This window comes from Lycium barbarum, chromosome 5 (genome assembly GCF_019175385.1).
Source record: "Lycium barbarum isolate Lr01 chromosome 5, ASM1917538v2, whole genome shotgun sequence".
In the NCBI taxonomy this organism is placed as follows: domain Eukaryota; kingdom Viridiplantae; phylum Streptophyta; class Magnoliopsida; order Solanales; family Solanaceae; genus Lycium; species Lycium barbarum.
In genome coordinates this window covers 5,514,263-5,528,626 of record NC_083341.1, presented here as the reverse complement: position 1 = coordinate 5,528,626, position 14,364 = coordinate 5,514,263, and the positions used below count along the sequence as shown (strand labels likewise).

Here is a 14,364-nt window from a genome sequence, read left to right as displayed (position 1 = left end):
AATATCTTGAATAATAATGTCCTTATATCGCAAAAAAACATTCCCTTAGAGTAGTTGTTAATACGAATAAGAAAAATTTCACGCCTCAAGCTACATTACTCTTCCAACAATTTTTGCATTACATAGAGCCAACCCAAGAGGTCAAAAAAGAAACAATAAACCAAAAAACAGAAGAAAAAAAGTCAAATTAACAAAATCAAAAAAACCAAAAAAATAATGTAGGCTGTATATATAGGTAGGTCACAAGTCACAACTTAGGTTATATATGCATGGAAGATCAGCAATAGTTGAAGCTACATGGGAACTTAGCCATGCTAACTAATGAAAACCATTCCTTTTTTTTTTTTTTTTGGCTTTCTTTTCTAATCCAATAGCTCTTAATATTCTAATTTTGATGCATGTCACATCTCTTTCATCTCAAATTACAAAGAAAAAAAAAAAGAATCAGCTAAGCCAAAAACAAAAAACAAAACTAATTGAAGGATTGATGAACAATATTTCAGTCATGCTCCTTTTCAACCCAATCTGGTCTTCCTAATGTGAACTCCAAGCTAGGGTTTTTCTGATCCAAACTGCAACCTACATAGCTCACTGGCCTTGAATATTCATATTCCTGCAAATAATTTCTTCACACATTTAGTACATTAAGATTTTCGCTGACCTCAACTTTTTTTGAAATTGAGACGTAGTTATTGTTGGTCTAGTGTCAGCTTTTTGTTGTTGAATAAAATCTCCATATAGTGCTGGAGTTTACTAAACGTAGACCACTATACGAAAGAAAAAGAATAGGGGGCCATAAGTAAAACATTTGCAAGTCACATTTCGATTAGCTGAAGGCTAACATAATGTGTTTTTGAGATATCACAAGGACCAAATCAGAATTTACCGAGAGAGCAAAAGTGTTATTATCCCTTTTTGGTTTAAAAGTTGAACAATTTCTGAAATTTAAACTACAATTGGCGAAAACAGAAAATTAAACAATTGATAGTTCTTCCACGCAAAGTTATATTAGCAAAAATACTACTCCACTATATTGAATGATAGGGGCATTCTACGGTATAAAACAGACAAAAGAGTGAGGAATTAGTTAAGATAGGCACAAGTTGATTTTGGCATCATGATTATAAAAAAAACAAGAAACGGCTGAGGGAAGTATACCTCTATATGGTGGCTGGATCTATGTTGAGATGGAATAGAGGATGATCTGATGAGGCCAGTGGACTCATTGAAGTTAGCTTGTGACCATTTTTCTCTACTGCTGAAAATTCAAGTAGAAAATAAAATATTCAGCACGTGTTATGTCCATAACCTTAGTAATGAAACAGGAAAGAAATCCATAATTAATTAATTAACTTCTTAAGAAAGACATTTAATAGCCTTAATTTTATTAGATTGTCTGTCTAAAATATCCATTGTATATATCGCTCTTAAACGTCTCATTTAATTAATCAAATCAGCACATCAAGCCGTTTTGGGCTTCTTTCATCTCTCTCTTTTAGCCCATCGAGCCAGTGACATTTGTTCCAGCCCCCCACCCCACCCCCCACCCCTTTAGCTTATTGAGCTTACTCTTTCTCTATTAGTGGTGGAGCCAAGAATTCAGGTAAGGGGATTCAGAAAAAAGAAAGTTCTTAATGTGAAGGGGATTCAACAAACTTATATATATGTAAATAAAAATTATTTTACCCTATCTACATCATATAATTTTTTAACAAATGGGGTTCAATTGACCCCCGCACCCTTCTAGCTCCAGCCGGGTTCTCTACCAAAAGCCTGGTCTTCAACATGTTCATTTTTTCCCTACTTCACTAGCCGCAGTCTCTCCTCAAAAAGAAAAAACAAAAAGAAAAGAAAAGAAAAAAAAAAGAATTCAATATAGTCGTGTAGCCCCTAGAACTAGATTACTTATACTGTGGAAGGTGTCAGAATACACTTATTTTTTATTACTTGCATAAGAGTTTTCAAAAGGATTTATTAATGTCTTAGACTCTTGTTTTGCCACTACAGATATAACCTAAAGGTTTGGGTTGAATGCTCAGTCTTTTATATTGAATTTATGTGAGTTTTTGGACTATGGATATATGTTTTGGAGAAGAAGGCATTCATGAATAGAATATAATTAAGGAAAAGGACAATCTATAGGTGCAGGGGTTTTCCTAATACGTACATACATGGAAGCTGCATTTAAAATTTCAATTAACAAGATCTCATTGGTTTCTGTTATAGACATTGTTTTCTATATATACATATACAATATTAACTATACACAGAAGAGACAAATACACGTCCACACAAACACCATGCATAAATAAATACTTTGTTTAAACAAATAAATAGTACTTAGTATAACTTTCAGAAAAAGAGAGCACTTAAGTCAAGTTACAGGTCCTTTTTTTTGGACCTATGTGCTAAAGTCTCCTCGTGAAGAGAATAACAACAAAGTAAAGTAAAAGGGTCTGTCTATTAAATAAAATAAAACAATTCCAATTAAATGCAAAGAAAGAAAAAGAAAAGATAAAGTGCTAGTTGCAGTAAATAAGTACTACCATTTGTGTACTATCTTTCTTTTTGTGTTTCTTTAATTAAAACAAAGGGTGTACGTCGGTAAATCTTCAGGTGGAAAAGAAATATGAACCAAACAATAAGATAATAAAAAGAGGAGAAAAGAGAAGGAAAATAGCAGAGAAAAGCAAAAGCTGTCACAAGAATTCTTTTATATATTTCTTTAGAATTTAGAAAATGATGTACGTGGGTTTGCATTTCTAAAGATTCAGGATTCTCCATGCAAAAAGTAAAAGGAAATCTACAACCCCCACCTTTATCAATTTTATTCATCACTCCATCATTACTTCAAAAGTTGAACATGTGAAATATTTCCACCCATTTTTCAGTTATTTATAAAATATTACTCTCTTCGTCCCAACGAATTTCGAGAGTCAATTCAACTAAACTTTAAAGTTAAATAGGATTAGATTAACTCAATATTTTAAGATTAAAATTTATATATTTGAAAACTACATAAAAAGTGCTATAATTTGCTACTATAATTTGCAACTTTTGTCATATCAATTTGGCGAAAACAAACATCTTAAAATGTTGATTAAAGTTCATGCAATTTAAATATTGGGAAATGAAAAGTACCAGATAAATTGGGACAAAGGGAGTACTCCTTAATTAGGATATGTTATGAAGACGAGGAGAAGAATAACGAAAAAATTTACATATATACACTGATTTTTTTAAAAACATTTTAGACGATTAGTGTAATCGGACTCATTAATTTAAGCTATATATAATGATAATGTAAATCCTTTTTTATTATCGGATTTCATCTAGTTATAGCAGGTTACTTGACAATTTATTCGAGTTTACACTAATCAATGCTTATTAAATAGAGTTACATTTAAGTACCTTTTAAGTAACTTAATTGTGAAATATTCCTAATTACACCTGCAATGCACATAAACTTAAACTCAACCTATTATAGCAGGTTTATTACAAAGTTTATCAGGTTATGATTTACTCTCTCCATCCCAATGTATGTGTTAGACGGGCACACGTCTTAAGATTAACTTACGTGTAATTACCTTACATTGTTTTTAAATATAGAAAGTTGTTATTCTTTGTTGGACAGCCTAAAAGGGAAAGTGTGTCATATTAAATGACAAGAAGTATTGCTTATCATAAAGATTAACTTACGTGTAATTACCTTACAAGCAACGTAATATTATACAAATATTTTTTATACCGTCAGTACATATAACTTAATTTAACTTAACAGAAAAACCAACATATATAATCATACTCAAAGGTTTGTTTATGTTTTGTACCTTGAGGAGTTACTCCAAAGAGTAGGAGTTGTAGTAGAAGGATGATCATCAGATCCATCTCTCTGATCCAAAATCCTGTCTATTGCTAACAGATCTTCTTCACCTGATCCATCTGATTGTCCTTCAAGAAATAATAACAAATCAAACTCTAATGCTTAAATACTCAATGTACTTTATATGGACAATACACATTAGGCAATAATACTTCATTTTTGTTGATTAATCCTTAATTAATGTTATAGAAGTCTAGAGCAAGAATAATTCGTTACCTGAGGAAGCTGCAGGTTTGTCAGTGGTTTTAACAGTGCGATACATCTGCATTAAAAATGTACTTTAGAATTTCAAACAACAATTAATCAATAATGTTGAAAAACAAAATGAATGGAAGAAGAGATATGAGTGCTTCTATGGAAATATCTGCGTCATTTTGCATTTTAGAATTTATTTGCACTAATAGTGTACTTATAATATTTTACACAATCTCATGAAGTACTTACCTTAAAAAACGTCAGATTAACGATCTAATAACTCAGAGAAAAAAAAATCAAATAGCTTGCAATAACAACTTAAATTATATTGACAATGCATCTACAACAACGTATCTAGCTTAGGGATTTTAACATTTCTACCAAGGAGTCTGAATTTTTGTTTACCCGCTTAGTCATAACCATCAGTAGCTATCATCGGCAACATATAATTTATACACATTGATTATACACAAATTACACTCACTAAAGTCTGTAAAAAATAAAATTTAGAGCTATTTTTTGTTGTTGTGAGCTTTGTTGCTCTGTTGTAGTGTAAAAATATAGCTTAAACCCTTCAACAAATGCCAACAACAACAATAACATATTCAGTGAAAATCCCACAATGTGAAATCTAGAGAGGATAAAGTGTGCATAGATCTTACCCCTGCCTTTTAAGGCAGGAGGACTGTTTCTGAAAGACTTTCTCCTCAGGAAAACTTCAACAAATACCAAAAAATAGAAAATAAGAATTACCCATTGCACCTATAGATATCTACTCTTTAACATAGACTACTTTCTTGACATAATGTTACAAAAGAAAAAGAAAGATGAGAGCGGGAGATAGTACTTGAGTTCTGAGTCAAAATGTTTCTTAAAAATTGATTAATTAATCACGAGGTTGACGTTTTTGATAAGGTAAGAAGAAGAAGAGTGTAAGTACTACTATTATTGAATAATGATGACTTATTTTTGTCTGTTTTCTTTTTCTTTATCTCTGCATACTATCAGAAAAGACATCAGAAGACTTGTTTCTTTAATTCATTCATTCAGTCATTTATTCACTGTACTCATCGGCTACTGTGCCGGAGAAACAATTCACCCAGAGCAAAAACAAAAAAAATTGAAACTGAATTTTCCTTTTTAATTTCTTTGGTACTTTGATTTCCTTGTAATTTATATTTTTTAGTTTTCATTTTGTTTTTACCTGCAAATGGCTTTTGACATGAGCTAGAGTGAGATCTTTGACATCCATTAGCTCCAAGACTGATTTTGGAGTAGCCCCTAAAATTCAAGGAAAAAAAAAAGATTAGACTTTTAGATGCAATATACATTAAGCAACAAGTTCAACTGGATCCAACAAATTTCAAATAAAGTATAAATAAGTACCCGAAAAATTACTAAGAGATTGATGAAAAAATAAAAGTTGAATCAAATGTACCGTAAAAATCAAATCACCTAAGGGAGGAAGTTGAAAAAAAAAATTCAAGAGAAAGATTTGAGGTTCATGGCCACTAAGAATTCATAATCCCCCCCCACCCCCAACCCACCCATCCCCCCCCCCCCCCCCCCACCCCAACAATTTTTTTTTTTTGAAAGATAACTCAAATATAGGGGATGAGATGAAGTAAGAGAATTGGAACTTTACTTTCATAGACACCAAGAAGTGCCTTATGTAAAACCCTCCCTTCCCCCTAAAACCCAACCAAGAAAACACCTAAAAATGAAATCTTGAAAGATAACTCAAACTAGGGGATGAAGAATGAAATAAGAATTGGAATTTACACTAATGACCACCAAGAAGTGCATTATATATATACCCCAAACAAAAAAAAATCAAAAGAACACCTAAAAATGAACTCTTGATAGATAACTCAAACTATAGGGGAAGTAAGAATTAGAGTTTTACTTTCATGGCCACCAAGAAGTGCATTATGTACTCCCAAAATATATAAAAATAAAAGAAAAAACCTAAAAATGAAATCTTTAAAATATAACTCAAACTAGAGGATGAAGATGAAGTTTTACTTTCATGGCCACCAAGAAGTTCCACAGCATGAACAAACCGGGCATGAAGTGAAGTAGTCCATCGCATTCGCGGTGCCCTCATGCTCCTTTTAGCTGGAAATTTTGGTAAAAATCTTGATCTCATCAAACTATGATGTGAAGTAGCTTCATGATGAGAAACTCCTAATCCTACTCCATAATATTGGCTATGTTGATTGTGAAATCTATTAGCCAAAGGTATCCGATAAGGTGAAGGAGAAGGAGAAGAAAAAGAAGAAGCATTTGTACTAGAATTCAAGAATGGTAAATGATCCAAATTACCCCCATTGAGATAAGGTGAATAAAGTGATCCAAATCTCTTTGGATCTTTCTCTAAGAAATTAGGGAATGAAAATGAATCTTGATGATAAATTGGAATACCTTTTATGGGGCTTAAACTTTGTGAAGTAACATCTAATAAAGAAACCCCATGATTTATCTGATTCATTTGGCTACTTGGTTGAATCATATAGTTGTTATTTTGGCTTTGTTGGGGTAAAGAGTTTCTTAAAAAATTCCTTCTATCACCATAATTAAACCAACTATGTTCTTCATTAAGGCTAGTGGGATGTGCTAAAGAAAGCTCAGTGAGACAATTTTTTGATTTGTTTGATGTTAATGTAGAAGAGGAACTATTTGGAGGGCTAATATGGAGAGAAAGATCAGGGATTTGCTTTGAAGAAGAATTATTAGAAGATGGTGGTTGAACAAAAACCCCTTCTAAGGGCATCTTTGTCGATAAATTTTTGAAGTAATAATGACTTCAAGATTGTTCTTTTTTGCTGTCTTTGTCTCTTTGGTTCTTGGCTTTGGCTTTTACTTCTTTGTTAATACCTCAAAAACACCAAAATGATGAAAAATAGAATAAAAAGTTGCAGACACAAGATGGGAAAAGGAATGAAAGAAAGATGAACAAACTTCAAGTTTGATTCTTGATGATAGATTTAGGTGGAAAAAAGTGAGAGAAGATAAAAGAGCTAGTTAGAGAGTTTATTCTTTTGGAGATTGTAAAAGCTAAGTGTCTAAGTGAAAAAAGGAGGGCAAAGATTATTTGAGCTATTTTATCTTCTTTTTAAGTGGATATGAAGAGCAAAAGCTACAAGAAGGAGGGATAATGGTGTTTGTGAAAACAATAGAAGGAAAGGAAAGGAAAAGAAAACAAACAATTAAATGTGTTTGGTAAATGAAAGAAAGGAATCAAGAAAGGCTTTATGGAATGAGAAAAAAGGAGAAAGGGATAGGAGACTTGTGTCCTCGAGAAGTACTGTTTATTGGAAAATGACACTTGAACACAAGGCTTCTTTCTCTTTCTACTCTATAGTCAAAACACTGCAAATAAACAAAACCAAAAAAAAAAAAAAAAAAAAAAAAGCAACATAAAATGGTGGTAAAATTTTTTTTACACTATTATTTCATTTAAAGGAAATTTATATGTAAGATTCTTTAACATATGATACAAATTTATTATCTTCAAAATACAACAGCTTATCTGTTATACTTAATAGATAAAGATGATTATTTCTTACACTAACAACGTCTATAGTTTACACACACAAAAATAAAAAAAGAGATAAATTTTGTAACCTTAAAATTAGTGTATAGGCGTTTGACCATAGAAATCAAATATTTTTCATTTATTTTAAAAATTTTGAAGTTGGAGTTGAAGATGGAGTTGTGTTTGATTATAGTTTTTGCAAAAAGATATTTGATTATTTAAATATACTGAAAGTGTAAAAAGTGAACAAAAAAAAATTGAAAACAAGCTTTTAGGTGTTTTCCATATTCCAAATACAACTTAATTTTCAAATAAAGTGAAAAGAAATTCCAGAAAAAAACAAATAATTCTCATGAACGAGTCCTTAATATATGTAGAATGTACCAAAATATTTTTCAAATCTTGTGATTCTTAATATGTCATTAAAAATTTTAAAATTAAAGAATTACTAATAGTAGCAGAGGGAGTAATAAAGGAGAAAGAAATGAAAAAGATAATGGGTCACTTTTTGAGTGATTTTCCTCTCTGTAGAGAAAGGGTTAAAAATGGTTTGAGTGAGAAAGAGACACTCATCTTCTCTGTGATTCTTTTCCCCCCACTCTCTACGCTTCTACTTCTTGTCTTTTTTTTAATCATGTCAGTCAGATAATATTATTTGTATGCCTCAATTTATAAGGTATCTTATCTGCTAATATTCATCAAGACTCATTGAATAGATGGAAATAAATCAAAATAAAAGGCATTGGATAGATCAGAAGAAATCAAAATTAAAAGGTTAACAATTTAAGGGCACAATCGAGTTCGAACCAATGACATTTTGATCTGCTGTCAAATGCTCTACACTAAGCTATGGACCCTGTTGGTATGACATACTTTCTTATTTAATTTGTCACAAAAGAAATGTCATTTTTCAGTATAGAGAAACAAATTAATCCAAAAAATTTCATTTTAGCCGTAAAAATTTATAACAACACAAATGTCTTAAGAGTTGTTTTATATAATAAATTTCAACAGTCTTCATTTTTAAAACTACGTATCTAGTCAAACAGTACCCATAAATTGGGATGACGAGAGTATGAGTAACCGTTTATAATAAATGAGAATAAAATTCATTAATAGTGTTAAAGTTATTTATGTTATCGGTGTGCATAGGTTACATGTTTTTTCTCTACTAAGTACATCAATATAATCAACTTCAAGTCTTCAACTAAAGATTTTGGTTTCTAGCACTATCCCCACCTATATATGTTTTTGTGACCATGTTGAAATAGATTAGGGGATGTTTATAGGGTTTTTTAGGTCAAACTTATACATATGTTGAAATAGATTAGGGGATGTTTATAGGGTTTTTAGGTCAAACTTATACATATGTAACAATAAAAGAGAAGTATGGAGGAAAATAAATGTATGAACATTAAAGTACAAGTAAGCCATTGACTTCATGAGAAAGAGGCAGAGGGAGAACCAAAAAAAGGGGTGTTTGTTCTCTAGTAGTAGAATATGTGGTTATCATGTGCACAAACCTAAAAATAATTAAAACACACACATATATTACCTTCTAATTCCATTTCATACTCCCAAATATTCCCTTCTAATCTTTCGACAAATTTGTCTGGCATCTTGGGTTTTAATATGTCTTCCCTCACATGATATAGACCACTAAATATGAATCATATCCACTGAGGTATTAATGTTTTCAAAACCCTAGGCTAAATCATAGGGTTAATATTCATTTCTTTATTCTCAATTTTCCTTTTTCTTTCTTCTAATTAAGATATATTTGGAAGGGATCTAATTACTTATATATGCAACTGTGATAATACAAAGAATTTGTTTACACCACTAGTGTTGCTTAAACTATTATCTATTAAGTTAGTTATGGTTTTAGAGTTTAAACTATATACATCGTTAACGTTAAAGAATTTTTACACTATCAGGTTACTCAAAGAGTATATGCAAGTAAGCAATTTCATAAAAGTGAGATTTGTGATCTTGAAAATAGAGCAGATTACATGCTAAGCCTGTAACAGGTGAATAACATATGACAGTAAAAAAAAAAATTATTTACCCTGACGACATATATATAACTTAAACTTCTCATTTTACGTGTAATTATAAGTTAATTACATGATCTTGTAAATATCTTTACATCGTCAATATATAGAACTTAAACTCTTTTAATTTATATGCATTGATAGTATAAAGAATTTTTATGGATAGTGTATTAACTTTCTTTTTTATATATATTATGAGATTACTTATAAGCCATCTTACACTATCAGTTTTTATAGATCGTTATTTAAAGATGTCTTATACACTATCCATAAATATTAAGCTGCTCTTGGGAATTTACTTCTCTAGAAGTTTTTATACCTTATGGGTATTTTTACTCTCTAGGGTGACACCTTCACCAATGTAACACTAAATGACATTTGTATTTAGGTGGTGTTTGGCTGGAGCATTTAATGCTTATTTTGGTTCTATGCTTGTAGCATAATTTTATTTCAGCTTTCCTGTTTTCGAAAAAAACTTTGCGCTGAAATATATTCCATTGGAAGTGTTGAAGACAAACTCTTATGAATTTCAAGTTTTGGGTAATGTATTGCCTACATAACCAGTATGGAATGATGTACACTTGAAGTTCCTGTCGGAATTTCACTATTATCCATCATTATAAAATAACTTATTTTTGAGTTTTAACACAATAAATTATACGACAGAGTGAAAATTAAAATATATGAGAATTAATTCAATATGCCTCTGTGGCTTGCTTTAGTGAGATTTATGTCATTTAAAAAAAAAAAAAAAAAAAAACTACAGCTCCCAATCTTACTCAATGCATGACGTGGCACTAGATGGGACTCAAGGTAATTTTTGTTAAAAAGTGATAAAGATCCTGATTTTCTCAAAGACTATATTAGAGACGCGATAGTTGTTTTCGACTATGCATTCAGCTCAAATTTGCTCAGGTTTGTAAATTTCTAGGCTATCAATTTTATTTAAATTTTACTAACGTTTTTGCGAACTCTTTAAGAAAAACTTAATAGTCTTAATCATAAGAGTACTTGCTTATAATAAATGAAGTTGTAATGGTGCCATTAGATTATTAAGTTGACGGTGCTAAAGCTTGCCTATGAAGAGGATCTTATACATGTCAATCTCAATTCGAAATCAGATTACAGAAAACCCCAAATTAAAGGGACTATTCATAAGTCGTTGTCATATACTACTTTTGGACATTTCTATTGGTACTATTACACATGTAAAAGGAAAAAAATAAATAAGAAAAGAACTTGATAATAGTTGTTCAATACTGAGAGGAAAAAATTGGCCACATGCATACATTTAAATTGGGGTACACTTTGAAAAGAATGTAACATAGAGGATATGGAATACCTTAGGTACTATCATGTATATTAAATATTTGGTACAATTCTATATATATACAGTAGAGTAGACTCATTCCCTATCATATCAGAACCATGAGATTAAAGGGTCCCATGTGATAAATCGTTTTGGAAAGAAAAAAAAAAAGGAAAATTAACAAAATCTAATCATAATCAAGTATTCTTAATTTATTTATATTCTGTTTATCTATTATTATCTTATTATTATTTTCTCCCGACAATGGTAGGAGCATTTTAACGAAAAAGTAGGGCTATTTAATGACTAAGAGAATACTATACCATGAGGCTGGATTTTTCTGTGTGACATTGATCATTCTAAATAGGGTCCATATATATATATATATTATGCAGTAAATTAATGCCTGAAATTTCTACTAGAAAAAAAATCGCTGCATCATTTTTTTCAAATAATTTCCTCAGTTTTGAAAAATAGAAGAAATTAGCCAAATTGCAGTTAGACTAATTCTTAATGAGTTAAAAATTTTATGGCACAAAATGAGAACATTTCCATAAATATAACAAGTGAAACTGAAAATGTTTGCCTATGTCTACCAGTATGTAATGTCTTGTAATGGTGAAAACTCAAGATGAAAAGGAACAAAAAGGTTTTCCTTTTGAAGTGATGTATGGTCATATTGACCCTTATGTACCATCACATAAAGGCAGAGCTACACAGTATTATAAATAAGGGTTCAGACGAACTCAATAATTATTGCTTAGATTCTATATTTATACCGTTAGACTTCTATATGACAACATTTTACTATAATTAGTGGCTAAATATTCTTTAAAATCGACTTTCGTATTATGCTATATTACTATATGTTATTTATAACATTATCTTGCTATTGTAGCCAAAAAATATACTCCACAGATGGCGTTGTTCTATAGAGAGATCGATTAGATTTTATTAGGAAATCCATCAAATTTATATATATTTAATTATGAATCTAGTAACTAAAATGAGCTATGATTTTGGCAGCAAAGTTCGTAACTCATAATCTTGAGATCCTATCTCTGCTTGTAACTTAAACAGTGATACTTAAAGTTCATCTACCTCTAAAAATATGTATAGAAAGATATCACTATATATGGAGCTTATTCTAAGCAAAACAATTGTTATCAAAACGCACCTATGAAGTCCTTTTTTAGGGAAGTAACTTTCACCATGAAGTTTTCAAAATTAAGTACAGTTAATGCACTTCCATTCTTTCATCTTCGTTATTTATCTGCCTTTTGCATGCATTCCAAGCTTATAAAACGCATTTACGTTTGAGGGAAAGTGATAAGACATTGCCTCTATTGTTGCTACCAGGGGCGAATCCATGTATTAAAAATGAGTCACGTGAACACATGGTCACCCGACTAAACTCGGTATATTATGTATATAATCTTTAAAATATATCTAATATTAACTGAAGGAATATATGTTCAAACTAGACCGAATGGAGCACTGGTTAAGTGCTACCTTTAATCCCTTAAGGTTGTGGGATCGAACCCAACTAAATGTACTTTGCGTCTTTTTTTATAAAAAAAAAAATCTAGGGTGAATTCATCCTCTTGAAATTCTGGATTCACCTCTGGTTGCTACAATATAGCATGTTTCAAGCGCTTAAAATTCTCTCACTATTTTTTGTGTTAAAGAATAGGAAAAGAGGACTTTAGAAATATTAATCTTGATATAGGATTTATTAAGTTATATATACTGATATTATAAAAAGAAAAAAAACATATGATCGTATATCAGTTATCACTTTTATCATGTTGCTAATTGATTTTCACCATGGAGATTTACCTAAGTTACCTTACAATTGTAACCTGATTGCATATATAAACAGTTTCCAGTTTCCACACTGAAAGTGCACTACTGTGTGGAGACAAATTCATCAGCTTTACGAAGATTTCATTTTATTACAAAAGCTCGTAAAGTCGGTTCCAGTAACGCCCAATTTAATGCTTTGCCTCCCCAAATAACCCTTATACTTCAACAATTTTTGCGTATGCAAATTCAAAAAATCCGATAACAAATAACAAGTCGAAAATTGAAATAATAAATTCTTCTTAGCAACTGCTCGTGTTGGAAAACATAAAAGGAAGGATATTAGCTATGTGAAAATTGAAATGATTTGGACTCTTTAACTTGGGCTAGAAAAGCTCTTCTTCCAACCCAATTATACATCAATGATTCTTCCACAACAACCACACCCCCCCCCCCAACCCCCCAACCCACTTCATATTCTTTTATTTTGAGAAAATTAAATAAGTAAATTGAGTGGAGATTGTTTTGGATAGCTAGGATGGAAAGGAAAGGATAGAAAAGAATATACATTTAAAAAATAATCAACTTCTCTATGTAAATGTATGTATCCATGCTTATTAAAGAAAGAGTTTAAGTTATGACCCCAAAGTATCCTAAGGTGAAAAAATAATTTCGTTAAATAAATTCAAGATTTAATATGATATGATGGCGAAATCTCAAGAAAAATGTCAAAAAGCTTTTGAAAAACACTAAAAAACTTGATATTCTCAAGAAATCAAATCAAAATGTGAAAGGGTCCTGAAAAAAAAGGTGAAAAGAAACCATTTGCTTTTCCTTAAAGCCAATTGTATCAAATGAGTACCTGTGAGCGATTTTTTTTTTTTTTTTTTTTTGATATCCTGTAAAGTTTATGTCGGCATATAGTGATTGCTTTCAATTAATTCTTTCCATTTTGGGCACAATGCAATAAATTAAAATTATTAGGTGCCAAAGTTCTGAAGAAAATTTATCCCTTGGGGAACTAAGGACTTGGTTGAAAAAAAAAAAGACAGAGACTACCTATGAATTAGAATTAGGATAATTGCAGTTTATTGCTTTAATTATTAGTAAATTCCTATTTTGAATGCCCTTGTGTCTTAACCATATTTAACCTTCAATTAATTAAAAAATATATTTTTTGATCCCTTTATGGAGGAATATTTTATAATATTTAGTTTATTGGTTTAATTGCAATTTTGGTCCTTCAGTTGTCGCTACATTCTTATTTAGTCTTTGAAATATCTAATTAAATATATTTAACCTTCAATTAGTTGAAACGTGTACTTTGATCCTTTGCTTGTGAAAATTTACAAATTTATCATAATTATCGAATGTTCTACCACTTACTTACCTATGTGTTATATTGAACTTGAATTGTTACTCCACATTTGATAGTAATATAGCTCTGAAAATAGTCCAGCATTTTATTTTTGTCTAATCAATTTAAAAATATTTTTATCAATATTAACGCAACAATTTGTGTTTGATTATAGTTCCAAAGTACTTGGGGAAAAAATTATTTTTTCGGCTTTTGAAAGATAAC

General features: G+C 30.5%; 1 protein-coding gene across 4 annotated transcripts; it reads right to left on the bottom strand.

Annotated features, from left to right (window-relative positions):
• Nucleotides 1–202: 202 nt before the first annotated feature.
• LOC132640250 (transcription repressor KAN1-like) lies at nt 203–7,305 on the bottom strand. 4 transcript variants are annotated; one of them, XM_060356763.1, is made up of 6 exons: nt 6,104–7,305; nt 5,283–5,359; nt 4,100–4,145; nt 3,831–3,942; nt 1,159–1,255; nt 203–613 (listed from the first exon to the last, which is right to left on the bottom strand). In XM_060356763.1, the coding sequence occupies exons 1-6, from the start codon at nt 6,849–6,851 to the stop codon at nt 500–502; spliced, it is 1,194 nt and encodes a 397-aa protein (XP_060212746.1). In that variant the 5' UTR covers nt 6,852–7,305; the 3' UTR covers nt 203–499. The 4 variants fall into 4 exon arrangements, with proteins under 4 accessions (XP_060212746.1, XP_060212743.1, XP_060212744.1 ...); XM_060356760.1 differs by having other exon boundaries at nt 1,159–1,258; nt 3,831–3,951; nt 6,104–7,304; XM_060356761.1 differs by having other exon boundaries at nt 3,831–3,951; nt 6,104–7,304.
• Between the last annotated feature and the right edge of the window lie 7,059 nt (nt 7,306–14,364).

Bases quoted from the DNA above. Each gene is read 5' to 3' on its own strand.
- LOC132640250 (XM_060356760.1), bottom strand. From the start codon at position 6,851: ATGCCCTTAGAAGGGGTTTTTGTTCAACCACCATCTTCTAATAATTCT. The intron at 5,360-6,103 runs GTAAAACTTCAT...CTTGAATTTTAG, and splicing joins ACTTCTTGGTGGCCATGAAA to GGGCTACTCCAAAATCAGTC. The intron at 1,259-3,830 runs GTACAAAACATA...TTGAATTTTCAG, and splicing joins CTTTGGAGTAACTCCTCAAG to CAGTAGAGAAAAATGGTCAC.